The sequence below is a fragment of the Tasmannia lanceolata genome, unplaced genomic scaffold (genome assembly GCF_043159265.1).
Source record: "Tasmannia lanceolata isolate RefF3 unplaced genomic scaffold, GAP_Taslan_0.1 ptg000006l, whole genome shotgun sequence".
In the NCBI taxonomy this organism is placed as follows: domain Eukaryota; kingdom Viridiplantae; phylum Streptophyta; class Magnoliopsida; order Canellales; family Winteraceae; genus Tasmannia; species Tasmannia lanceolata.
In genome coordinates, this window is record NW_027518683.1 from 37,395,369 (window position 1) to 37,422,886 (window position 27,518).

The 27,518-nt window shown below is 38.7% G+C and overlaps 2 protein-coding genes across 3 annotated transcripts; both read left to right on the forward strand.

Annotated features, from left to right (window-relative positions):
• The first annotated feature begins 826 nt into the window (after positions 1 to 826).
• Positions 827 to 7,537, forward strand: LOC143880269 (uncharacterized). The gene is made up of 2 exons (XM_077383110.1): positions 827 to 1,330; positions 6,328 to 7,537. Exon 2 carries the CDS (start codon positions 6,336 to 6,338, stop codon positions 7,440 to 7,442), a length of 1,107 nt encoding a protein of 368 aa, XP_077239225.1. The 5' UTR covers positions 827 to 1,330; positions 6,328 to 6,335; the 3' UTR covers positions 7,443 to 7,537.
• A 1,407-nt stretch (positions 7,538 to 8,944) lies between these two features.
• LOC143880268 (uncharacterized) lies at positions 8,945 to 11,424 on the forward strand. Of its 2 annotated transcripts, none has more exons than XM_077383108.1 (2): positions 8,945 to 10,877; positions 10,990 to 11,424. In XM_077383108.1, the coding sequence occupies exons 1-2, from the start codon at positions 9,054 to 9,056 to the stop codon at positions 10,996 to 10,998; spliced, it is 1,833 nt and encodes a 610-aa protein (XP_077239223.1). In that variant the 5' UTR covers positions 8,945 to 9,053; the 3' UTR covers positions 10,999 to 11,424. The 2 variants fall into 2 exon arrangements, with proteins under 2 accessions (XP_077239223.1, XP_077239224.1); XM_077383109.1 differs by having other exon boundaries at positions 8,945 to 10,865; positions 10,990 to 11,422.
• Positions 11,425 to 27,518: the final 16,094 nt, after the last annotated feature.

A 27,518-nucleotide genomic window follows, 5' to 3' on the forward strand; every position in this document is an offset into this window, starting at 1 on the left:
TTTGTTTGGATTAAAAATGACCCATTGCATAGAACAAACCTTGTTGGAACCAAGTTGGTTTGGGTATCAAAACCTCCTATTTGAACAATTTCATATGATTAGTAGATTTAGGGCTTGTGCTTAAATTGTAATAATATTTCAATATTAAGATATAAGATACACGCATTCAAAGTTTATCATCATCTTATATCTCATATACACTTGATTGTCATATCTATTGGAAAAGGTTCTCTAGATGTCCCATGTTGATATCTAGTTTGTATTTGTGCTTCAATGGTATATCATTTATATGCGATACTAGATACTTTGCAGTTAATTGTGATGGAACATCATGTATTTGTAGACACCCCATTTTGACCAGACCCAAGCTTGCGGTGTTCAAGCAAAACCCCATCCAATCACTAAGCTAAGATCTCAAATTACATTGCGAATTAGGGTAGGGTCTCACCAAGGCCCCCGCCAAATTTCATCAAAATCCAAGCCGATTTGTCAAATAAGACGAGCAATGTAAGAAGCATAGTGTAATCTACATAGTGTAATCTAAAAAGGGGGGTGAATCATCTTAAAGGTGGTTGTCCATGGAAAAGGGAGGCATATATATCATTTATTATTATTATTATTATTATTATCGTTTTCGTTTTTTTTTTTTTTTTTTTTTTTTTTTTTTTTTTTTTTTTTTTTTTTTTTTTTTTTTGATCTGAGATTTTGGGAGTCTCAGATCTAGATCCGAGATTTTAAGAATCTCAGATCTGGATCTGAGATTTTGAGAATCTCAGATCTGGATCTGATATTTTGGGAATCTCAGATCTGGATCTGAGATTTTGGGAAAACTCAGATCTGGATCTGATATTTTGAGAATCTCAGATCTGGATCTGAGATTTTGGGAGAAAATCTCAGATCTAGATCTGAGATTTTCAACTATAAAAGAAGAGTGTAGAGAGGTGTTTGAGGGGAGAAAAAGAAAAGGAAAAAAGAGAAAAAGAAAAGGAAAAAAGAAAAAAGAAGAGGAAAGAAAGAAAGAAAAAAAGAGAGAAACAGAAAGAAAGAAAAGAGAGAAAAAGAGAGAGAGAGAGAGAGAGAGAGAGAGAGAGAGAAACACAGAGAGAGGGAGAGGGTTTGGAGATTTTCTTCTCCTACCACCATCTTCTACTTCAATCCCATCTCCTCCCTCCACCTTCACTTTCTCCTCCATCGCCGATCATCCCACCGATCTCCGGCAATCGGGTGGACTTCGACAACTCTGGTCGAATCCCAACCATCTTTCCGTCAATAGCACAATTACAGTTCCTTCATTTGGCTCTACTGGAACTCAGGGAATTATCTACATCAGGTATGTCAATACAATGGATGTATATGGATATGTACTTATTTGCAGATATATATGCGCATGTCTACAAATAGATGTATGTGTCTCTGAATGTGTATGTGTGTTTCCTAGGTATAGTGATCCTTAGTTCTGATTTTTTATTTTTATTTTTTTGTTTTATTTTATTTTTCGACCTCAAATGCTCAAAATTTTCAAAATTAAACATCTCAATCTTGTAGATCTCGTCAAACCGGTCAATTCGACATATGGCAGCCCAAATTTGGCCAAAAGACGAGAGAGTTATGCCCGTTTAAAATTTTCAGTCCATAATGATGTTTTTTGTTAAGTGTATTAGAAATTACTGTGTCGTGAAACTTTTGGACTGCTACTGCTTAGAATTGTTCAAAACTGTGAACTGGAAAAGTGTTCGTTATAGTATTTCCTAAAACTTTCTTATTGATCAAATTTTTCCATAAATGCTTTTTAACATGCCAAAAACGACTTGCAAGCTTCAGTTTTTCTAAAAACAATGTCATTTCTGCAACAGCAGCTTGTTGGCCATTTTTAGGCTATTCCAGGTCTGTTTCGCCCGAAGCCATACAAAGAAAAAATGTTATTCAAGAGATTTTCTAATACTTTGTCCTTGTGTGAAGTTTTCCAGAATCAATGTTTTAAGTGTCAAAACGGAGCCCGAACTTTCAGTTAAAACACTAATATGTCCTTTAATTGATGTTTTTGTTGTGTATTAGAAATTACTGTGTCGTGAAACTTTTGGACTGCTACTGCTTAGAATTGTTCAAAACTGTGAACTGGAAAAGTGTTCGTTATAGTATTTCCTAAAACTTCCTTATTGATCAAAGTTTTCCATAAATGCTTTTTAATATGTCAAAAACGACTTGCAAGCTTCAGTTTTTCTGAAAACAATGTCATTTCTACAACAGCAGCTTGTTGGCCATTTTTAGACTACTCCAGGTCTGTTTCGTCCGAAGCCATACAAAGAAAAAATGTTATTCAAGAGATTTTCTAATACTTTGTCCTTGAGTGAATTTTTCCAGAAGCAATGTTTTAAGAGTCAAAACTGAGCCCGAACTTTCAGTTAAAACACTAATATGTCCTTTAATGGCGATGGATCGGAAGAAGCCATTTTCCGACCACTTCTGGCCAGATCCAAACAAAGTGGTCAACTGAGAGAATGTTTCTTATGATGAGATCTACAATTTTGATTAGTAGTATTTTTTATGGTTTTGATGTTTGAGGGGTCCAAAAGTAAGTGCAAAGTTGCATTTTTCACATTATATGTCATAATTGTGCTATTTCTTGAAAATCATGGATAACTTGAGCTCAATTCAATTTTAATAATTGTTTTGGATGTTTGAGCTTGGTAGCAAGTTTTAAATTATATATTGAATCATTCTCATGATTTGTTTGGCATTTTTTACAATTTTTGTTGAAAATTACATGTTGAATGGAGATTTCATTTTTTTTAGATTGTTTTGAGCCTATATAGTTCTAATGCTTGTATTGGGATATGATGAGCATGCTAGCAAGTCAGAAATCACATATTGAATCATTCCCATGATTTGTTTGGCATTTTGACCATTTTTTGAAGAGAATTACATATTGGGTGGAAATTTCACCTTTTTCTTTTTTTTAAAAATTGTTTGGAGCCTATATCAATTTTAATGCTTATATTGGGGCGATGAAGGTGCTAGCCCAAGCCCATCCTTAGGGGACTTGCTCAGTCCAAGTAGCATACCCCTCATTTGTATATAGGAGACTTGCCTAGTCTTGCTAGTTTTTTTTCTCTATCCTACCTCTGTGTATAGGAGACTTGCCCAGTCTCTTTCTCTTGCTAAACCTCCTCTTTGTGCGTCGTTTGGTTTTGGGAGAACACCCTACTCGGCTTGGCTTCATACCCCTATCCTATATGGGTATCTGGTTGCACATTTGTTGCACCCTAGGGCTAGGTAGCTGTCCGGCCCGGCTGGGTGTTTTACCTTTGCCAAATATGCGCAGGGTCTCTTATTCTTTTTTACGTCATTTGTGTCTCGGAGACAAGCCTTGTCTCATGTAGACAGTTTCCCCTTTAGGAGGCTTACTTAGCCTCATGTTAGAGTAGCCTCCTCTTTTAGAGTGAGTCTTTGACTCGATAGTGTTATTAGAGAGTCTCTGACTCATTTATTCTCCCTCTTTAGTGTTGTTAGTTCGGAGTTTCTCCTTTAGAGTTGTTGATTACTTCGCTTTGATTAGAGGCTAACTCAGTCTTATTAGAGCTTTGCTTGCTTGGGATCTTGGATCGTTTTTCTCTCTTCTTGGGACGCTATCTTTCTTGTTGTGGTTTGTCTCTTTGAGACGCCAGTTTCTTGTTGTGGATCGTCTCTTTGAGGCGTTAGTTGCTTGTTCGGGGTTTCCCCTTTTGGTTTTAGGGTTTTGCCCTAGTTTGTGGTTGTTCTCGCGTGTTCCCTTTAAGATTGAAAACATTTAAAGGTTTAGAGCATTGGAAAAGCTTTAAAATCCAAAAACATTAGAAATTTAAAACTCAAAAACATTTGAAAACTTTAAAACTATCAAAAACATTTGAAAATATAAATAAACTAAAAAAAAAAATAAATCTAAAGTGTTGAGTGTTTCTTTTATAAGCGTAGTTTGAAAGTTCGTTCCGAACTACGTTGGCTTGATCCCTTTCAACAGGGTACGTAGTGCAGCTCGGGATCCACATCCTAAGTCCAGCCAAACCTTAAAAAATAAACATTTTTAATCTTTAAAAATTACAAAAATATTCAAACCATTTTCAAAAAGATCTTCCTCTAGAGTTAGGAGTATGTCCTAGCTGTTTAGGTTGTGTTCTAGAGTTAAGAGTTTGTCTTGATTTGTATTGATATGGTATGTCTTGTCGTGTGAGTGTCTCTAGAGTTAGGAGGCCTCGAGTCGATCGGTCAGACATCTAGTCGAACCGATGGCTAGATTAGGCATATAGTCAGCCCATAGTTTTCCTTAGGATGCACGGCCTAGTTACACATAGGTTGTAGGAACCACCTGCATTAGCCCAGGGCTAACCTACATTTAGTTATGGCATATAGGGTGTCCTAAAATTCACAATTTACCAGAATTTAAATAATTGTGTAAGAAACTTTAATAACTAGTCCGGTCTTTTAGATCGAGTCTAGGATAAAGGTCTAGGTGTCTTAGGCATCCTAGCTTAGAATAGGGCATCGAACTACGTGGGCTCCGATTCTTCCCGAGGCCGGGATACGTAGCGCAGCTAGGATGGATGGCCATTCTGGTCCGAGTCCAGTCCTGCATTAGAGTTAGGACTTGTCCTGTCATATATAGCATAGATTTGTATCTCATGTTTTGATGTGTTTTCTTACTTTCTTGTACTGATACTATACCTTTGGTTGTAGCTTGCATGTGTGTGTCCACCAGAAACTTAGACACCCATTAGGCATGTCACTCATAACCTAGCTTTGCTTAGGTGACACATTTTTCATTTCATTTTATGTGTTTATTTCTTCATTCTCAGGAAATGCATGCTTAGGTAGACGATTCCTGAGGATTGTTCCCATTTCACATGATTTTTACCCAACTTCTTTAGAGTTAATGAAAATGGCATAAGAGACCAAGTGCTTGCACTCGGACGAATTGGGGGTGCTCTCAGACCTTCTCCATTCGTAACCAGGCACGAACCCATATATATTTCTGGTTATCCATTGCACAGAGGATTTGATTTTAGGGTTCCATGGCATGTCCATGGATGGCGACTCTGAGTTTATTTTAGGTATGTCTCGATTTTGAACTTCGGTTCCGGATCAAGACATATCTCTTTCTTTTTATATCGCCACTCGTGATATGCTATGAGGGTGGCATCCGTTTTGAGAGTTCCTTGGCAGAGCTCTCATTCACGTGGATGATCCAGAGGATGGTGTAGGGGGCCTGTTCCCTCACCTTCTCATTTCTTCTCTCGGATCGGGGTCCACAGGCTGGCGACTCTGCTGGGGAGTTTTTTTGAAACATTGCCTAACTCTATAAAAATGCCATTTTTACTAACTTTGAAGAAATTTGAGCTAAAATCATTTTAAATGGGAACTTTATCGTTAGAATCCAGGGGCACCAGATAGGCGCGTAATTAAAATGAGGGATTCACACACTACACATCATGCATTATCATAATTGTTATTTCTTTCATTGTTTTTCCTTCTTGGTTCCACGGGATAGATTCAATGCGTGCCCGACTGGGATATCTTTACCCTGATGGTACTGTTGAATCTATTTCCAAGCTATGCGCCGGTGCTGCAGCCGTAGACATTGGGCGTACTTTTGTCTACAGCAGCCGATGAGCAATGAAACATACTATGTATAACATGGGGCGTACTTGTGTTATACATGTTAAGTATGTTTCATACGCATAGTACCCGATAGATTGAGTCTGGAGCCCTACTTTGTTTTATATATATTATATATACTTACTAACCTAGTAAAGCCCAACTAGGAAGTACCCATTTCGAGATTGCATTCATATAGGGTCGAACATGTGTTGCTTACACATGTGGAGCCTAGAGTTAGGAGCTTTGTCCCATCTGTAGACTAGAGTAGCTCACCTTGCGTGGCTACAACACGGTCCTAGCACACTCATCAGTCTGTCTTGAGTCGAGATTTTCTCGACTCCGCTAGATTAGATTTAGGGCTGGTGCCCCTGGTTAGGATTTGTGTGTATGTGTATATACCTATATATATACTGATTATGTATATTATGGTTCTCCTCTTAGTCAGAGATTCTTTATTTAATTCAATCAGTTATATCCATTCCGTTATTCAGATCTAAGTCTAGTCAGTGGCTTTTTGGTCGCCATTATCTTGGCCAGGTTTAGTCCTTGATCTGTTGATTATAGGGTTTGATCAAAGATGTGTGATCACTCATCTTTGATGAAAAAATTCCATGTCCCAGATTGTCAAGCTTATTCCTATTGATCACTTAAAGGTTATCTTCCCTTCCTTATCATCTTGTTCTATCTGAGTGTCAGGTCTGATCATGGCGAACAATCTGTTAGACAAGTGGATAGCCGAGACTATTAAATCTTTTCCGCTAAGGTGTGAAGAATGGAGTATCACTGAGCGTTTCATCGGTTCATTTACTCATCTGAATAGTCGTGGCATAAATTGGAAGTTTCTTCAAGCAGCTGCTAAATGTTGGGATCCTGTTTTCCATGTTTTCCGATTCGGGTCTTTTCAACTCTGTCCTATATTTGAGGACTGGTGTGCCTTGTTAAAGCTTCCTCCCGAGGGACTCTGGATCCGACCTTCAAGCACAGACTCCCCTCATGATCTTTTTTACAAACTTTTTGAAAATAAGATCGTGAAAACTCTGCCTTGCTTAACTGAGAAAAATGTGCAATTTCAAACCCTCATTGAACTGTTTTCTCAAAACGTCGATCCTACTGACTCCCGTTTTCAGAAGTGTCGACGTAATGCCTTAGTCTTTGCTGTCTTTGCACGTCATGTTCTTCGTAGAGATTCTAGTGCTGCTCCTTTCACCTTGTTAACAATTGTAGATCAGATAAATGAGGGGAGAAATCCTGTCCCTACAATGCTAGCTGAAACCTTTTATGGCTTAGACGTTATTGCTAGTAAAAAGGTACAGGATAACTTTTTCGGCTGTGCCAAGCTGTTATATGTGTGGCTATGTGAGAAACTCACTATCCTTCAGCCACAGAACCGCATTGAGTACACCCTTAAAAGTCTTCATTCCTGGAAGACCAAGATTAAGCAATCTCAGCTTAAAGAATGGCACCATTGGTTGCAGACCATAAAGGAAAGCCAAATTCGTTGGGTGAGTCAATCATGTCCACAAATTGTTACCAGTACTTGCCCATACTCATTTGTCCATCTTATGGGTTTAGAAAAATCATCTTTCTATGCACCTTTGTGTTTCCCTTCTCAGATTATTGGAATCTTGTGTCCTCCTAAGGTTATCACACCACCTTGTTGTGAAGACCTTACTCCTGATCTCATTGCATCCATAGTAGCTGCCTGGAGAAACAAAATCACGGAGAGGAGATCTATTTTCATGTCTAAACTTCGAAAGGGAAGAGAATTTGGGGAGCCTGCAAACCGAAGAGCTCGAATTAATGAACCATGAGGATCTTTGGATCAAGATTGTCATTTTATTGTTTTCATTTGTTCAAAGAATTTTTTTTTTGATTCAGGGTTTTCAGCATTTTTACATTGTAACCGATTGCCGCCAGTATAATCAATACAAAGGATGTTTGTTTTTACTTTTGTCTCTATTGGTACAAACTCTTTTATTTCATTTGTCAATCAATTAATCTAGTTTGTTAACTTCCAATCAAGATTCTGAAAGATAGCAACCATCGCTCCTAAAAAAGACTCCCAAGCTAAGCCTGCCTGGTCTAGACCTACTTCAGTGTCTAGACTTGTTCGTCATTTTGATTCTCCTGTGCCATCCGCAGTACACTCACCTTCTTCACCAGAGTCTTCCGGTTCCTTTGAAGTAAATCAAATGGCAGACACAACTGAACTTTTAATGAGCATGCAAGAGATGATGAAAAACCTCACCCGAGACATGGCAGGAATGAAAGAAGAAATGGCAAACATGAAAACACAGATAAGTGATAAGACTTCCACGTCTAGGCCCGTACTTCAGCCTTCTCATGTTCCAGCTCCGGAGTCGCATAGACCCGTTATCCAGTCTTTCGAGGTGAATTTAGATGATGATCAGTATGCTGCAGAGTATTGTGCTCCAGAGGTTGATAGAGAAAAAGAAAAATTTGAAAAATTTGAGAAGGAAATGTCTGAAAAGTTCAGCAAGATGGCTCATGAGATGGAGCAGATGAGAGTCCAGGGACCCAAGAAATTTGACGTATCTGAATTAATACTATCTTCAACAGTTTCTTTACCGCCCAACTTCAAAGCTCCTGATTATGACAAATATGACGGAACCGGGTGTCCGCGTAACCACATGAGGTGGTTTATCATTTTGTCCCAGCAGTATGGTCTGAGCCGTGAGCAGATGGCCCAGTTATTCCCGATTTCTTTGATTGGGATCGCAAAGAAGTGGTTTCTAAGGTTAAAGCCCGAGGAGGTGAGAACCCTGGAAGATATTTCGGAGAAACTGATAGAGCAATTCTCAATGGAAGAGGGTATTGAGGTCACGAAGAGAGACCTAAAACAGCTAAAGCAAGGTCCTCAAGAGACCTTCACTTTCTTTATCAGGCGCTGGAGACGCAAATCTGCTCAGCTAAGCCAGAAAATGACTGAATCAGAGCAGATAAAGCTGGTTCTGAAGAGTTTGTCTCCCACGTATTTTCATTTTCTTGCTCCTCAGCATTACCCGAGCTTTGACCATTTAATCAAGACGGGTACTCAGACAGAAGATGCCATAACAAAAGGCTTGAGAGCCAAGGTTTCTTCTGAAATCCGAGACGGGAAAAGACCTATGGTCCAGTCCAAAGAAATTCATGCTGTCAGTTATACCAGGCCTGTGGCCAGAGTTGCTGCAGAGACTGCTCCAAGGAGAATTGCATATGACAGAAAGTTTGATCCTCTTCCATATCCGATAATAATGATATTCAAAAGGCTTATGAAAGACAGGAAGATCCGGCTCCCAGATATTAAACCTCCACCCAATCCCTTACCCACATTCTGGAAGACGGATCAGTACTGTGAATATCACAGAGGTCCAGGGCATTTGACTGAGAATTGTTTAGCCTTGAAGCATGCCATCCAAAACATGATTGACAAAAATGAGTTGGCAGTGGAGAGACCAAACGTCACTCAAAACCCACTTCCTAACCATCATGCCATGCCTCCTCCTACTACCAACGCCATCTTTACTGACGAACCTCTGCTTGATCCAGCAAACCTCATTTGTGCCATTACAACAGAAAAAACCTATGTCATGAAGTTTGATGATAGGGAGCTGGAGGCAGTAGAAAGGAGAGAACGTTATGTGATTTCCTTCGTTGATGACGAAGTTGCTGAGTCATCATCATCCCAGCCTTGTGTATTTCAGACTGACAGTGTCGGAAATGCAAGGGCAGCTCCTTATGTCTTAAGGGCTGAGGACTTTGAAGAAGATGAGTTATTGTTGTTGGATAACCATTGTGACGAGATGCGTCACATGACCCGCGGTGGGCGTGTATTCAAACCTCAAGAATTATGTGTAGAAAATCCTGCAGAAGTTGCAAGAAATGCAGAGAATCTGAGGCAGAACAAGGTCAGCGCAGATGAAGAAGAAGAGAGTTTGCTGAAGCAGCTGAAAAAGACTCAGGCCAATATTTCTGTATGGGGCTTACTCATGGCTTCGTCCAGGCACAGGAAGTTAGTTCTTCGAGAACTCAACTCGGCACAAGTCTCTGTAGACACCACTCCTGATGAATTGGTGAGCTTGGTTGCCATGACGAGAGTGTCTAAGACCTTGTCTTTTACTGATGATGATTTGCCTTCTGAGGGTCGAGACCACACAAAATCTCTGAAAATCACTGTTGTTTGCAATAAGAAAAGAGTACCAGAGGTGTTGGTTGATAATGGCTCTGCTCTGAATGTATGCCCGTTGAGTACTGCAACAACTCTTGGATTTGGTCCTGCGGATTTCATCCCATCTGAACAGGGTATTCTGGCATACGATGGTACTCGCCGAGATGTGATCGGAACCCTAGTAACTGAGATACAAATCGGAGGAGAAGACTTCGAAATAGAATTCCAGGTTTTGGACATCAAAGCCTCATTTTTGCTGTTACTTGGGCGCCCCTGGTTGCACAAGTTCGGGGTTGTTCCTTCCTCTCTTCACCAAAAGCTGAAATTTCTTCGTAAAAACGGAGTGGTAACCGTAAAGGGAGACCCGGACCTGGAAGTAGGACTGATTACTCAGGACCTGACAATGGAGAAGTCTGAGGATGTTAGTTTAACTGGATTTTCACTAGAGGTGGCTACCATCACCTTTAAAGAAGCTATGAATGAGGAAATTTGTTTCCTGACCAGTACAAACTCGAATGTCGTTCGGATGGTTCGTCGACAGGGATACATGCCAGGTGCAGGGCTGGGGAAATACCATCAGGGTTTGACCGAATTCCCTGAGTTCGAATCCTTCAATGGTCTGTTTGGGCTAGGGTACAAGCCCTCAAAGAAGGAAATTAAAGAAATGAGGTTGCTGATGATGAAATGGGCTGAATGTCGCCGCAGAGGGTTAGAATTACCAATGGCGCCGATTAGTTTGACGATGAACGGCCGGTTTAGGAAAGAAGGTGCTGATGTCCCTTTTTGTGGTTTTGCCGAGACTTGGCTGGATGAGAGTTCAGGGCAAAGGTTGCCAGGCTTTGAAATTTTCTTCGATTTGCAGTTGGAAGACAAGCAGACTGGTCTGCAGATTTCAGAAGTTGAGTCAGAAGCTGATTGGGCAGAGCATGTAGAGTCGAGCCTTCTGAGTTCATTGTTTCTTGAAGATTCACAGACTATTGCTGTGATCGACCAGAGGATTTCAATTTTGAACCCTACCCATTTAATCATCCCGGCAGAAGAACCATTGACCAATTGGACTTTTCAGGTCATACCTCAGGTTACTTTCCTAAACAGTCGTGTCCCTCCAAAAGAGTCAGTTGTCCATAAGTACCCGTCAGTCTTTAAGTTTGATTCAGAGTCTGTTTATTCTAATAATTCTTTTGATGCAGGTAATATAAATGTCGAGTCTCCTGAAGTCGATGATGATTCCTCTTCTTCCAGAGGGATCAAGTCAGATGCTGCCTCTATCGTTGATTCAGATATTATTTCCATACATAGTTCAGAGTCAATTGACATAAATGTCAATATGTTCGTTGAGTCCGTAAATTTGTTTCAAGAGTCTATTGTAAAGCCCGATGTGGGTGATTCATCATTTCATGTACTTGATTCAGCATTCAATGAAATAAAAAATTCTTCTGAGTACATTCCTGTCTCTACTTTTATTTCTACTGTTTCTGCTTCAGAATTTGATAATCTTAATAATAACAATCAAGACTCCCCCTCTGATGAGGATGCCGACGACACTCCTCCTGAAATCAAATACATGATTCAACAGGATGAGAATCGCCGAGCAAAACCACTCGAAGAGGAAATTGAAACCGTGAATATAGGTGACGAAACCTTGATTCAGGAGATTCGAATTGGTAAAACTTTATCTCCTGAAGAACGCAAGGAATTAATCGCCTTACTTAAAGAGTTCAAGGAAGTTTTTGCTTGGTCATATGATGACATGCCAGGGTTAAGTGAAGAAATTGTTCAACATCGCTTACCCTTAATCCCTGGTATTAAGCCAAAGAAGCAAAAGCTCCGAAAACTCAAAACTGAATGGGAGTTGAAAGTTTATGAAGAAGTTAAGAAGCTGTTGGAGGTAAAATTCATTCAAGTAGTTGAATACCCAGAATGGCTTGCAAACATTGTACCGGTGCCCAAAAAGGACGGGAAAGTTCGAATGTGTGTCGATTTTCGAGACCTGAACAAGGCAAGTCCTAAGGATGACTTTCCTCTTCCCAATATTGATCTCCTGGTTGATAATACAGCTGGTCATGCTCTTCTATCCTTTATGGATGGTTTCTCAGGCTACAATCAGATTAAGATGGCGCCCGAGGACATGATGAAGACAGCGTTCATTACTCAGTGGGGTACATACTGCTACAGGGTGATGCCGTTTGGTTTGAAAAATGCAGGTGCTACATATCAGAGGGCTGCTACAACTCTTTTACATGATATGATCCATAAAGAGGTCGAGGTATATGTTGATGACATGATTGTGAAAGGCAAGACTCGACCTGAGCACACTGTTGCCCTGAGAAGGTTCTTTGAACGGATCAGGAAGTATCAGCTTCGCCTAAATCCGAGTAAGTGCGTCTTTGGTGTTACATCAGGAAAGCTCTTAGGGTTTATGGTCAGTGAAAGAGGGATTGAAGTAGACCCGCAAAAGATTAAGGCAATTCAAGAAATGCAGCCGCCGAAGACAGAAAGGCAGATCCGAGGTTTCCTTGGCAAAGTTCAGTATCTGAGACGGTTCATATCACATCTGACGATGACGTGTGAACCCATTTTCAAGCTTTTGAAAAAGAATTCCTCGAAGAAGTGGAATGAAGAATGTCAGGAGGCATTTGAAAAGGTTAAGCAGTGTCTATCCTTGCCCCCTGTCCTATCGCCAGTTACACCAGGCCAGCCATTATTGTTGTACTTGTCTATCACAGATACAGCGATGGGTTGCATGCTTGCTCAGCAAGATTCAGAGTCTAAACGGGAGAAGCCCATTTACTACATCAGTAAGAAGATGCTGGAATACGAGTTAAAGTACACAGTTTTGGAAAAGACATGTCTAGCATTAGTTTGGGCTACCCAGCGGCTTAGACATTATTTGCTTTCGAGCAAGATCTTTTTGCTTTCACGGATGGATCCGCTAAAATACTTGTTTGAGAAGCCCGCCCTTACAGGAAGAACCGCAAGATGGTTGTTGTTATTGTCTGAGTTTGACATCACCTATGTCACTCAGAAATCAATTAAAGGGCGTGTCGTTGCTGAACAGTTGGCTGATGCACCCGTTGAAGAGAATGCTTTTCTGAAGGCAGAATTTCCTGACGAAGAGATAATGGATATTGAAGAAGAAGCGTCAAGTACTAAGTGGCTTATGTATTTTGATGGAGCTGTAAACAGTCGAGGACAAGGAGTAGGAGCTGTGCTTATATCCCCTCGGAAAGAGTATATTCCTGTTTCTATCAAGCTACAGTTTGAATGTACGAACAATATGGCCGAGTATGAAGCTTGCATCGCCGGGTTAGAGGCAGCCTTAGCTTTGGAAATTCAAGATATTGATGTGTTTGGGGATTCTATCTTGATCATTTGCCAGATTAATGGGCAATGGAAAACTCGAGAAGATAAATTGATCCCTTATAACACTTATTTGGAATCTTTGGTCAGAAAGTTCAAGAACATTACGTTCACTCACTTGTCAAGGACCAGAAATCATTTTGCTGACGCTTTGGCTACTTTGGTCTCGATGTTAGACATTTCTATATCAATGGAGGTTCAGCCGCTAGTTGTCAGACTTCAGTGGGCCCCTTCGCATGTGAATGCAATAGAGATTTTAGCCAGGTGTCCAGATGGGAAGCCATGGTATATAGATATCAAGAATTTTATTGCTGGTAAAGGGCATCCTCCAGAAGCTTCAAGCAAAGAGAGGAAGACTCTTCAGAAGTTGGTTGCCAACTTCGTTATTTGTGGTGAAGAGCTGTACAGAAGGTTATTTGATGGCATACAGCTTCTCTGTGTTGATGAAGACAAAGCCGCAGAGCTTATTGAGCAGACCCATGAGGGAGTTTGTGGACCTCATATGAATGGCAAGATGTTGTCTAGAAAGATTTTGAGGCTTGGATTCTATTGGCCCACAATGGAAGCAGATTGCTTCGCATTTGTGAAGAAATGCCATAAGTGTCAAATCTATGCAAATCTTATTCATGTTCCTCCTTCGGAGTTGCACTCTATGACTTCTCCATGGCCGTTTTCAGTCTGGGGAATTGATATAATTGGGAAGGTTTATCCGAAATCTTCGAGCGGGCATGAGTATATTCTAGTCGCAATTGATTACTTTACGAAATGGATTGAAGCCGCTTCGTATGCTTCCATAACATCGAACACAGTTGCGAAGTTCATCCGTGCCAACATTATTTGCAGATATGGAGTGCCTCATGAGCTAATTTCAGATAATGGGTCGCATTTCAAGAAAGAGGTGTTACACCTGTGTGAAGAGTTCAAGATAAAGCATCACAAGTCATCTCCTTACAGACCTCAAACAAACGGGGCTGTAGAGGCGGCAAATAAGAATATTAAAGTCATTATCAGTAAGATGACTGAGACTTATAAGGATTGGTCGAATAAGCTTCCATATGCCTTGTGGGCTTATCGGACATCAATCAGATCTTCAACTGGTGTAACTCCGTATTCTTTGGTGTACGGAATGGAGGCAGTCCTCCCTGTTGAGCTTAGAATTCCCTCTTTGAGAGTGATGATGGAAGCTGACTTACCAGAGTCTGATTGGGCTAAAGCCAGACATGATGAGCTGCATATGATAGATGAGAAGAGGCTGAGAGCCTTGTATCATATCCAAGGATATCAGAGGCGGATCGAAAGAGCCTTCAACAAGAAAGTTCGTGTCCGAGATTTGAAGCCTGGAGATCTTGTTTTGAAGTCCTACAAGGCACCGGTATTTGATCCTCGAGGGAAATTCAGGCCAAACTGGTCTGGTCCTTATATAGTCGATGAAGTCCTGCCTGGAAAAGCCGTAAGACTCCTCAATGAAAATGGAGAAAAATTAAATGAACCTACAAACCTGGATCAGTTAAAAAAGTATTATGCTTAAATATACCAGGAGGCCGTCTTTGATCGACCTGAGCTTTGAGCCAACAGCCTAAATGTTTTAAATCGTTTTGCAAACCCTTTGGGCCTATAAATCAATTTGTTTCTTTGATAAACCCAAACTAGGGGCATTTTTTTATATATATAGACATATAAAAAAAAAAAAAGTAGTAGTTTGAACTACGTTATGACCTGATCCCTATCTCTTCAGGGGTACGTAGGCAACTTGATTTATTTAGGTTCGGTCAAACCTTGGGATAAAATTCCTTTTCAAAAATTTTGAAGTTAAATGCTAAACAATTCTTTAAAAAATCCCAAAGCGAACTACGTGGATCTGATCCTCCATTTTTGAGGTACGTAGGTAGTCTGGCTAGACCAGATTCGGTCCAAATCCTTAGAACCTTAGGTATTCTGCCTTTTTGAACCTAAGCCTACCTGAAAGTCCTCCTGGTGTATTTAGACCCAGATTTGCAGAGAAATCGAAAAAGAGAAGCGAAAAAAAAAATGATGGAGTCTTAGACCCGCTAAGTTGAAAACCTGAAAGGACAATTTAGGCAAAAATAAGGGCATTGAGCCTGCTGGATGGAAAATCTGCAAGGGCAGACAGTCCAGGCAAAAATTAAGGCATGCGGTCCGCTAAATCGAAAACCCAAAAGAGCGATTTGGTCACGGCAAGACTTCATGAAGGACAGAGCTATCTGAAAGCCAGTTGAACTTCTCTTTTTCTCTTTGGCTCTTCTTTAATGTCTGAATAAGTGCCATCAGAGCTTCTTTGGTTACTCTTTGAGTCAGGAAATTGAAACTAAGTAATCTGAAGGTATAATAACCATGATGGAGATCTTGAAAAGAGGTTGAAACATCTTTAAACATGATATTTTAAAAACAAAAAAAAGGCCCTAAGAGTGGTGGACTTTTAACCATTTTTAAAAATGTTTATCAGTTTCAGAAGCAGATTCAGTCTCTTTTAAAGTCTTGTTTAAAACTCGTCAAAGTCTTTAATCATTGTCTGTCAAAGTTAGTTTGTTGTCGACTCAAAGTCAATTTCCAGAGTCCTGTTTAGTCAGTATTCTTCCCAAAGCCGGGGTGATAAAGACTCAGAAGCTTAGAGAAGCAGAGAATTTGTGGTTCCTGTGGATAATGTAAAGCAGAGCAATGTTCATATGTCGGCAAGCTTTCAGCTCAGTTTCGATATCAGCAGATGGCAAAGATGAAAAAATTTCGGGTGTAACAAGTTTCTGGTGCCTATGAAAAACCTTGTAAACCCAGGTGTTTATCAGAAAAATTTGTTGTAATCTCAAATGTTCAGCCTTTGGCCCATTCCTTTTTTTTGCTCTCTAATGAATTTTGTCATGGAAGTAATCATACTAGGGGCATCTTTTATGACTTATGTCATAAAAGATGTCAAGTAATCATTGAGATTTGAAATAAATATTTTTATAAAATAGAGACTAAAGAAGTTCGAACACTCTTTATATTGAGCTTCTTAGTCAGGTTATTTTCCTTTGGAGTTGAATTTCTTTGAAAAATCTTTATCCCAGTGGAATCTAGAATTCACTACAGAGATTTTCAAATTTCAGTAAAATGCTTTGCATCTTTTTTTTTTCACTCCAGAGAATTCGCTCAAAAAAAAAAAAAAAAGGTGTTTGACCTTCAAAAATTCTCTCAAGTTACTTGAGTTTTGAAAGATTTTTAATAAAGATAAAACTTAACAGATTCCGTATTCCACGATCTGGTCTTTCTCCGAACCTGTGTTACACAGTTTGTTCTTTTCTTCAATCATTTTGAAAAATTTTAATAGGGGGAATCACCGAACCTGTGTTACACGGTTTGGTCTTTTCTTCGCTCATTTTGAAAGGTTTTAATTGGGGAAAAATCGTTAATTCTGTGTTACACGGATTGGTCTTTTTCCTTCTCCCGGGTATTTAATACCCTGATGATTAGTATTGTAATGTCAAATAGTGACTTACCTAATCATCGTTCCGCAATGTGCAGCTTCCTAACGTGTTAGGAGTCATGTGTATCTGCGAAGAGGTTTGTAGGGGACTGTTTAGCAGAACCTGCGAATTTGGATTTACGTGTAACTGTTTAGCAGAACCATGTAATCCAGAGTGATTCGCTACCTTGAAAGAGAGGAGTTAGAATTACTCGGATAGTTAAACAGATTTATTTTCAGCAATGATCTGTATAACTATCGTTAGGCTTGAGACTTAGTCTCGCCTTGGGTATTAGAAGTTTGAGTTTAGCTCGAATATTCAAGTACCCTAATAAGTGGTCGAGAAAGTTTTAGACTGATCGACGAGATTTTATTGGAGTTCGAAATTACCAAACCTGCGTTACGCGGTTTGGTCTTTTTTGAAAGATTTTAACAGAGTTTGAAATTACCAAACCTGCGTTACGCGGTTTGGTCTTTTTGAAAGATTTTAACAAAGTTTGAAATTCTCAAACCTGCGTTACGCGGTTTGGTCTTTTTGAAAGATTTTAATAGAGTTTGAAAATACCGAACCTGCGTTACGCGGTTTGGTCTTTTTGAAAGATTTTTAATGGAGAAACTCATTGAACCTGTGTTACACGGTTTGGTCTTTTCTTCGATCATTTTTTTTTAAGGAAAATATTTCCGATCCGGCGTTACGCAGATTGGTCTTCGCCCGGATACTTAGTACCCTGATGATTAGTAGTGTAATGTCAAGTAGTGACTTACCTAATCATCGTTCCGCAATGTGCAGCTTCCTAACGTGTTAGGAGTCATGTGTATCTGCGAAGAAGTTTGTAGGGAACTGTTTAGCAGAACCTGCGAATTTGGATTTACGTGGAACTGTTTAGCAGAACCATGTGATCCGGAGTGATTCGCTACCTTGAAAGAGAGGAGTTAGAATTACTTGGATAGTTAAACAGATTTATTTTCAGCAATGATCTGTATAACTATCGTTAGGCTTGAGACTTAGTCTCGCCTTGGGTATTAGAAGTTTGAGTTTAGCTCAAATATTCGAGTACTCCGATGATTAGTAATGTAATGTCAAGTAGTGACTTACCTAATCATCGTTCCACAATGTGCAGCTTCCTAACGTGTTAGGAGTCATGTGTATCTGCGAAGAGGTTTGTAGGGGACTGTTTAGCAGGACCTACGAATTTGGGTTTATGTGGAACTGTTTAGCAGAACCGCGTAACCTAGAGTGATTCGCTACCTTGAAAGAGAGGAGTGAGAATTACTCTGATAGTTAAACAGATTTATTTTCAGCAATGATCTATATATCTATCGCCAGGCCTGAGACTTAGTCTCGCCTCGGGATTAGAAGTTTGAGTTTAGCTCAAATATTCGAACACCCTATAATTGGTCGAGTCTTTGACTGATCGGCATGATTTTAAAAAAATATATATAATTTTTTTTTTTTTTTTTTTTTTTTTTTTTTTTTTTTTTTTTTTTTTTTTTTTACTCTTTGAGTATTTGGTTTTGCACTTGTTTTGGACGAGTTTTGATTCATTGGTCTTTGGCCTATTTTTGCAGGTTTTCTAAAAAGGAAAAACTCTTTGAGTTTGTGCTTGTCTTAGACAAATTGCAACGTGGTTGATATAAAAAAAAAAAAAATGAAAGCTCTTTGAGTAATTGGAGTGATTGGTTTGTTTGTTTGGTTTGTGCTCTTTGAGCATTTGATATGTTTACTTTGGCTTAGCCTGATATATAAAAATAAATAAAAATATTTGTGTTTTTAAAAAATTGCTCGTTCCTCTTTGTTAACTAGTTTAGATAGTTGAGTCATGAGTATTAGGGAGAGACTATCTCTTTGAGATGTCATAGTTGCCGAGTTAAGAGTCGGTGAGAGGCTATCTCCTATTGTTGGTAGAGTTTTATCTTTGTGAATATCATTTTAAAACTGAAAACCCAAAAATTTGCTTTGCTTTCGGGTCAGTCAAAATGTGTCGTCTGTTCAGCTTTGCCATTCGCGTGACAAGCACGCTCTGCCAAAGAGGGGCATCTGTAGACACCCCATTTTGACCAGACCCAAGCTTGCGGTGTTCAAGCAAAACCCCATCCAATCACTAAGCTAAGATCTCAAATTACATTGCGAATTAGGGTAGGGTCTCACCAAGGCCCCCGCCAAATTTCATCAAAATCCAAGCCGATTTGTCAAATAAGACGAGCAATGTAAGAAGCATAGTGTAATCTACATAGTGTAATCTAAAAAGGGGGGTGAATCATCTTAAAGGTGGTTGTCCATGGAAAAGGGAGGCATATATATCATTTATTATTATTATTATTATTATTATCGTTTTCGTTTTTTTTTTTTTTTTTTTTTTTTTTTTTTTTTTTTTTTTTTTTTTTGATCTGAGATTTTGGGAGTCTCAGATCTAGATCCGAGATTTTAAGAATCTCAGATCTGGATCTGAGATTTTGAGAATCTCAGATCTGGATCTGATATTTTGGGAATCTCAGATCTGGATCTGAGATTTTGGGAAAACTCAGATCTGGATCTGATATTTTGAGAATCTCAGATCTGGATCTGAGATTTTGGGAGAAAATCTCAGATCTAGATCTGAGATTTTCAACTATAAAAGAAGAGTGTAGAGAGGTGTTTGAGGGGAGAAAAAGAAAAGGAAAAAAGAGAAAAAGAAAAGGAAAAAAGAAAAAAGAAGAGGAAAGAAAGAAAGAAAAAAAGAGAGAAACAGAAAGAAAGAAAAGAGAGAAAAAGAGAGAGAGAGAGAGAGAGAGAGAGAGAGAGAGAAACACAGAGAGAGGGAGAGGGTTTGGAGATTTTCTTCTCCTACCACCATCTTCTACTTCAATCCCATCTCCTCCCTCCACCTTCACTTTCTCCTCCATCGCCGATCATCCCACCGATCTCCGGCAATCGGGTGGACTTCGACAACTCTGGTCGAATCCCAACCATCTTTCCGTCAATAGCACAATTACAGTTCCTTCATTTGGCTCTACTGGAACTCAGGGAATTATCTACATCAGGTATGTCAATACAATGGATGTATATGGATATGTACTTATTTGCAGATATATATGCGCATGTCTACAAATAGATGTATGTGTCTCTGAATGTGTATGTGTGTTTCCTAGGTATAGTGATCCTTAGTTCTGATTTTTTATTTTTATTTTTTTGTTTTATTTTATTTTTCGACCTCAAATGCTCAAAATTTTCAAAATTAAACATCTCAATCTTGTAGATCTCGTCAAACCGGTCAATTCGACATATGGCAGCCCAAATTTGGCCAAAAGACGAGAGAGTTATGCCCGTTTAAAATTTTCAGTCCATAATGATGTTTTTTGTTAAGTGTATTAGAAATTACTGTGTCGTGAAACTTTTGGACTGCTACTGCTTAGAATTGTTCAAAACTGTGAACTGGAAAAGTGTTCGTTATAGTATTTCCTAAAACTTTCTTATTGATCAAATTTTTCCATAAATGCTTTTTAACATGCCAAAAACGACTTGCAAGCTTCAGTTTTTCTAAAAACAATGTCATTTCTGCAACAGCAGCTTGTTGGCCATTTTTAGGCTATTCCAGGTCTGTTTCGCCCGAAGCCATACAAAGAAAAAATGTTATTCAAGAGATTTTCTAATACTTTGTCCTTGTGTGAAGTTTTCCAGAATCAATGTTTTAAGTGTCAAAACGGAGCCCGAACTTTCAGTTAAAACACTAATATGTCCTTTAATTGATGTTTTTGTTGTGTATTAGAAATTACTGTGTCGTGAAACTTTTGGACTGCTACTGCTTAGAATTGTTCAAAACTGTGAACTGGAAAAGTGTTCGTTATAGTATTTCCTAAAACTTCCTTATTGATCAAAGTTTTCCATAAATGCTTTTTAATATGTCAAAAACGACTTGCAAGCTTCAGTTTTTCTGAAAACAATGTCATTTCTACAACAGCAGCTTGTTGGCCATTTTTAGACTACTCCAGGTCTGTTTCGTCCGAAGCCATACAAAGAAAAAATGTTATTCAAGAGATTTTCTAATACTTTGTCCTTGAGTGAATTTTTCCAGAAGCAATGTTTTAAGAGTCAAAACTGAGCCCGAACTTTCAGTTAAAACACTAATATGTCCTTTAATGGCGATGGATCGGAAGAAGCCATTTTCCGACCACTTCTGGCCAGATCCAAACAAAGTGGTCAACTGAGAGAATGTTTCTTATGATGAGATCTACAATTTTGATTAGTAGTATTTTTTATGGTTTTGATGTTTGAGGGGTCCAAAAGTAAGTGCAAAGTTGCATTTTTCACATTATATGTCATAATTGTGCTATTTCTTGAAAATCATGGATAACTTGAGCTCAATTCAATTTTAATAATTGTTTTGGATGTTTGAGCTTGGTAGCAAGTTTTAAATTATATATTGAATCATTCTCATGATTTGTTTGGCATTTTTTACAATTTTTGTTGAAAATTACATGTTGAATGGAGATTTCATTTTTTTTAGATTGTTTTGAGCCTATATAGTTCTAATGCTTGTATTGGGATATGATGAGCATGCTAGCAAGTCAGAAATCACATATTGAATCATTCCCATGATTTGTTTGGCATTTTGACCATTTTTTGAAGAGAATTACATATTGGGTGGAAATTTCACCTTTTTCTTTTTTTTAAAAATTGTTTGGAGCCTATATCAATTTTAATGCTTATATTGGGGCGATGAAGGTGCTAGCCCAAGCCCATCCTTAGGGGACTTGCTCAGTCCAAGTAGCATACCCCTCATTTGTATATAGGAGACTTGCCTAGTCTTGCTAGTTTTTTTTCTCTATCCTACCTCTGTGTATAGGAGACTTGCCCAGTCTCTTTCTCTTGCTAAACCTCCTCTTTGTGCGTCGTTTGGTTTTGGGAGAACACCCTACTCGGCTTGGCTTCATACCCCTATCCTATATGGGTATCTGGTTGCACATTTGTTGCACCCTAGGGCTAGGTAGCTGTCCGGCCCGGCTGGGTGTTTTACCTTTGCCAAATATGCGCAGGGTCTCTTATTCTTTTTTACGTCATTTGTGTCTCGGAGACAAGCCTTGTCTCATGTAGACAGTTTCCCCTTTAGGAGGCTTACTTAGCCTCATGTTAGAGTAGCCTCCTCTTTTAGAGTGAGTCTTTGACTCGATAGTGTTATTAGAGAGTCTCTGACTCATTTATTCTCCCTCTTTAGTGTTGTTAGTTCGGAGTTTCTCCTTTAGAGTTGTTGATTACTTCGCTTTGATTAGAGGCTAACTCAGTCTTATTAGAGCTTTGCTTGCTTGGGATCTTGGATCGTTTTTCTCTCTTCTTGGGACGCTATCTTTCTTGTTGTGGTTTGTCTCTTTGAGACGCCAGTTTCTTGTTGTGGATCGTCTCTTTGAGGCGTTAGTTGCTTGTTCGGGGTTTCCCCTTTTGGTTTTAGGGTTTTGCCCTAGTTTGTGGTTGTTCTCGCGTGTTCCCTTTAAGATTGAAAACATTTAAAGGTTTAGAGCATTGGAAAAGCTTTAAAATCCAAAAACATTAGAAATTTAAAACTCAAAAACATTTGAAAACTTTAAAACTATCAAAAACATTTGAAAATATAAATAAACTAAAAAAAAAAATAAATCTAAAGTGTTGAGTGTTTCTTTTATAAGCGTAGTTTGAAAGTTCGTTCCGAACTACGTTGGCTTGATCCCTTTCAACAGGGTACGTAGTGCAGCTCGGGATCCACATCCTAAGTCCAGCCAAACCTTAAAAAATAAACATTTTTAATCTTTAAAAATTACAAAAATATTCAAACCATTTTCAAAAAGATCTTCCTCTAGAGTTAGGAGTATGTCCTAGCTGTTTAGGTTGTGTTCTAGAGTTAAGAGTTTGTCTTGATTTGTATTGATATGGTATGTCTTGTCGTGTGAGTGTCTCTAGAGTTAGGAGGCCTCGAGTCGATCGGTCAGACATCTAGTCGAACCGATGGCTAGATTAGGCATATAGTCAGCCCATAGTTTTCCTTAGGATGCACGGCCTAGTTACACATAGGTTGTAGGAACCACCTGCATTAGCCCAGGGCTAACCTACATTTAGTTATGGCATATAGGGTGTCCTAAAATTCACAATTTACCAGAATTTAAATAATTGTGTAAGAAACTTTAATAACTAGTCCGGTCTTTTAGATCGAGTCTAGGATAAAGGTCTAGGTGTCTTAGGCATCCTAGCTTAGAATAGGGCATCGAACTACGTGGGCTCCGATTCTTCCCGAGGCCGGGATACGTAGCGCAGCTAGGATGGATGGCCATTCTGGTCCGAGTCCAGTCCTGCATTAGAGTTAGGACTTGTCCTGTCATATATAGCATAGATTTGTATCTCATGTTTTGATGTGTTTTCTTACTTTCTTGTACTGATACTATACCTTTGGTTGTAGCTTGCATGTGTGTGTCCACCAGAAACTTAGACACCCATTAGGCATGTCACTCATAACCTAGCTTTGCTTAGGTGACACATTTTTCATTTCATTTTATGTGTTTATTTCTTCATTCTCAGGAAATGCATGCTTAGGTAGACGATTCCTGAGGATTGTTCCCATTTCACATGATTTTTACCCAACTTCTTTAGAGTTAATGAAAATGGCATAAGAGACCAAGTGCTTGCACTCGGACGAATTGGGGGTGCTCTCAGACCTTCTCCATTCGTAACCAGGCACGAACCCATATATATTTCTGGTTATCCATTGCACAGAGGATTTGATTTTAGGGTTCCATGGCATGTCCATGGATGGCGACTCTGAGTTTATTTTAGGTATGTCTCGATTTTGAACTTCGGTTCCGGATCAAGACATATCTCTTTCTTTTTATATCGCCACTCGTGATATGCTATGAGGGTGGCATCCGTTTTGAGAGTTCCTTGGCAGAGCTCTCATTCACGTGGATGATCCAGAGGATGGTGTAGGGGGCCTGTTCCCTCACCTTCTCATTTCTTCTCTCGGATCGGGGTCCACAGTATTTAGTGTACACTTGTGCTTAAAAGTTATATTTTTTGTGATCATGCATGCTAGATGTAGATTAACTCCCTTGCATCTAGTCAGTTTGTGCTAAAATGATAAATCATTTAAATTCCACACTAGACTTGTTGTAATGATTGAATATCATATGTCTAGATATTTGTGCTTAAAGATCACATCTTTTTGAAAATGTACTATAGATACAAATATACTTATCTTGGTTCATCCATATGTATCTATATTTAGTTGTTCATACTATTGATAACATGATATATTATATTAATTTCTATAAACTCATGTCATTGTGCACAATAGATTACACACTCGTATTTTGGTATGATCATGCTCATTGGTCTAAGTGTTTAAGTACCTCATTTGAAACTCTCTAACCTAATTAACCCATAAGAATAGCTTAAGATGGTTCAAGCTATGTTCCGAAGTTCAACATCTTGAAACTTGAACTAAAGTGGAACAAGTCATGCCAGTGCTAGATTTCATTAGTTTAGAATTATTAATCATGTCATTCTAGCAAACATAGAAGAAATAGAATGAAAATTAAAAATAGGGGAAATGTTGAAAAATCAAGAAAAATGCATAAAAATGTATATCTAAGCTAAATCATTGTAAATCAATCCTTAGACTTCTTTAAACAAACAAGGTTGGGTCAAAATACTAAACTTAATGAACTTTCAAAACTAGTTAATATCATGAAAAGTTCATGAGTCAATTCATTAGCCCAAGGTGTATCACTCCTTAGACACTTTTGAGGATCCTTGGATTTTGATATTATCCCTTTGAACTTAAATCCTAGAATATTTAAGGAAAAAATGAGACTTGGTTCGATGTGAGAAACACATGTGAGTTATCTTGACTCCTCATTGAACTAATCATGTCTAAAAGCTTCAATATGACAATTCATTTATGACATGTGACTCACTTGTTTTGAAATAACTCTAAGAAGAACATAAAACACTCAAACAAGTGAAATTTGATTAAAGAATGTGAAGTTCTAAGAAACTTTGATTGATTATGTTAATCCCTTCACAACAAACCTAGGTGCAGTAGAAAAATGAAAATCTAAGTAAAATCTCAAAGTATGTACATTGAAACACATGGTCACTATGGAGCATGTATGATGCTTGTGCAATATAGCATCGATATGACCTTGATTAGTTCATAAGAATTATTGAACTTGAAAAATAAAAATACATGTGAACTTCAAACTTAAGTGGAATCTTTAAATGATATGATTATAAAAATCCACTTAATGAGAGGCATGGGATCCAAAATGATATATATCGTTATGCCTATATATGTGATCTATGGATAGCGTCATTTGAGTATTCTTAAGATAGATCACTATAGAGTTTGAGTGAGAAAATCTAAAGTCACTCAAACTTGTATCTCATGAGTTCATTGCAAATTGTGAACAGCATTAAAATCATGAGATTGTACCTAAAAAGCCAGAAATGTACTAAAAATGAGATTTGTATATAATTAGCTTTAAAAGAGAAAAACTGAAATGAAATGTGTTTTCATGCTTAATCATTTAACTAAATTTGAGTCTATCAAAACACATTAAAAAGGCTTTATGAGGGATAGATGAAATTGAACCCAAACCTTGAAAATCTCATATAACTAGATATTCCCTCTACTTAGATGCAACCTAGCCTGTTTCTATAGGGTAACTTACCTAACTAGTTGCATTCACCTTCAAATAGAGTTGGTTGCCCCTAGGATAGCATGTTTAGATGGTTGAATAGTACCCTTAGCCTAAGTTGTAGTGTCATATCCTTTTAGGCTTGAGACTTATCTTGGATGGACTCATATAGTATCATCTCTTCCAATGATAAGTATCTTATTTTAGAGTTCAATTTTGAAAACCCTCTAGAACTCCCATTTATAGGTTAGTGCTTGAGTTGATTATCTCATTGCCTATGAATTCTCTCTAATCATGTGTCTTTGAAGGTGAACACATCATTCTTCATGACAAGATCAATTGGCTATGCTCTTACTGTCATATCTCTAGCCAGTTTGTATAGTCATGCCTTGCCTTATAGGTTTTACTAAAGGCCAATGATAAATACTTAGGGGGAGAGCCAAATTGTCTCATTTGTATACTTATATGAACCATTATGATATGCTCAAAGTGTCCATTCCCCCATTTATTATGCTTTAAATGTAAATCTTATAGATACAATAAAAAAAACTGCTTGTCATGCACTGTTTTTGCTAAAACCTTGTGATGAGCATTAGGAGAGCTTAATTTGCAATATCATCATTAGTTATATGGGTCATAGAAGTAACCTATAGTATTTTAACACCCTTTACCTATGCCCATCCACATAGCTCTACCTGAGACCACACATAGAAATATTTTACACTGAGTTCTTATATCTCTATGTTTGATTGTTCTTATCATGCATATTTCACTTGAATCATCTCATATCCATGATAAGTAGATAGGGAGAGTTGCTATTGCACTGCTTGGCACTATATCTTGAACTTTCACTGATAAAACCGCCTTTTTTACTACTGCCAAAAGGTTACTATTGTGATATCTCCTGCCTTCTAATCAATTTGGTTTGCCATCATAAAAAAGAGGGAGAATGTAAGCCCAAGGGTTCAAACATTCACCTTTACCTTCTTGTTTTGATGCTAGCAAACCCAAATTGATTAGTCTTTATGGACTAATGTGTTGCTTTGTAGTGTTGTGCCTTAGACAGGAACCTGACAGGTCATATCTCCATTACACAACTCAACACATTAGTCCATAAAGACTAATCAATTTGGGTTTGCTAGCATCAAAACAAGAAGGTAAAGGTGAATGTTTGAACCCTTGGGCTTACATTCTCCCCCTTTTTTATGATGGCAAATCAAATTGATTAGGAGGCAGGAGATATCACAATAGTAGGCAAATAAGCATCAAATGATATAAGCAATGAAGCATTGCTCCCCCTTACTATACGCACAAAATATGGCAATATAAAGCTAGAAATGCATATAGACTATGGACTATCTAATCAATTCCAAAACCCACTGCGAAGGCGAACATCGAATATAGATGGTCGATGAATCGAGGTAAGAGCACAATCTAACAAGGAAACCTGATAAAAATATTGAAACTACTTCCTTGGCTTGGAGAGACCCAATGAAGTTTGGGGAAATACGTTAGGCGTAAAATCTGACCTCCAATAGAGCTTTGCCACGTGCTGCCTACATGGTAAGAGACCCCAAAGGAGACTGAAATGGCAATCGATGGCACAGAGGTCATTTCAAGCCTCACATTGAAGCCCTCAATTTAGAAATCGTGCCCTAGTAGAAAACTTGCTGGCACTGAGGATAAAGATGGAAACAGACTTATAATGCAATTTGAACAATCACAAGGACTCCACGGAAGACAAGCTTTCTAAAATGGCCTTTGGCTCCAAGTCTATAAAAGGGGAACCCCTAGCCAAGGTGCATAACTTCTGCAGCCCCATTCACCATGCTCATCTTATCTCCTCTTGCTCTTCTTGCTTTGTGCGCTAGTGTGGGACCCGATCCCGCGAGAGAGGTAAGGTGCGAGCCGCCACGCTCTTTCTTGGTCTCTCGTACCCACGCGAATGTGTGGACCCCGATCTGAGGATAGTGAGGGAACGGGTCCCTAACAACCTCTGGATCATCCACGTATGAAGGAGAGCTCTGCCAAGGAACTCTCAAAACGGATGCCACCCTCATAGCATAGCACGAGTGGCGATACAAAACGAATGAGATATGTCTCGATCCGGAGCCGAGGCTCGAAACCAAGACATACCTGAAATCAACTCAGAGTCGCCATCCATGGATGCGCCATGGAACCAAAATAAATGCTCTGTTTGCAATGGATAACCAGAGATACAAAAGGTCCGTGCCTGATGACGAATGGAGAAGGTCCGAAGAGCGC

Coding starts and splice junctions, on each gene's coding strand:
- LOC143880269 (XM_077383110.1), top strand. CDS start 6,336: ATGGCGAACAATCTGTTAGACAAGTGGATAGCCGAGACTATTAAATCT.
- LOC143880268 (XM_077383108.1), top strand. CDS start 9,054: ATGATTGACAAAAATGAGTTGGCAGTGGAGAGACCAAACGTCACTCAA.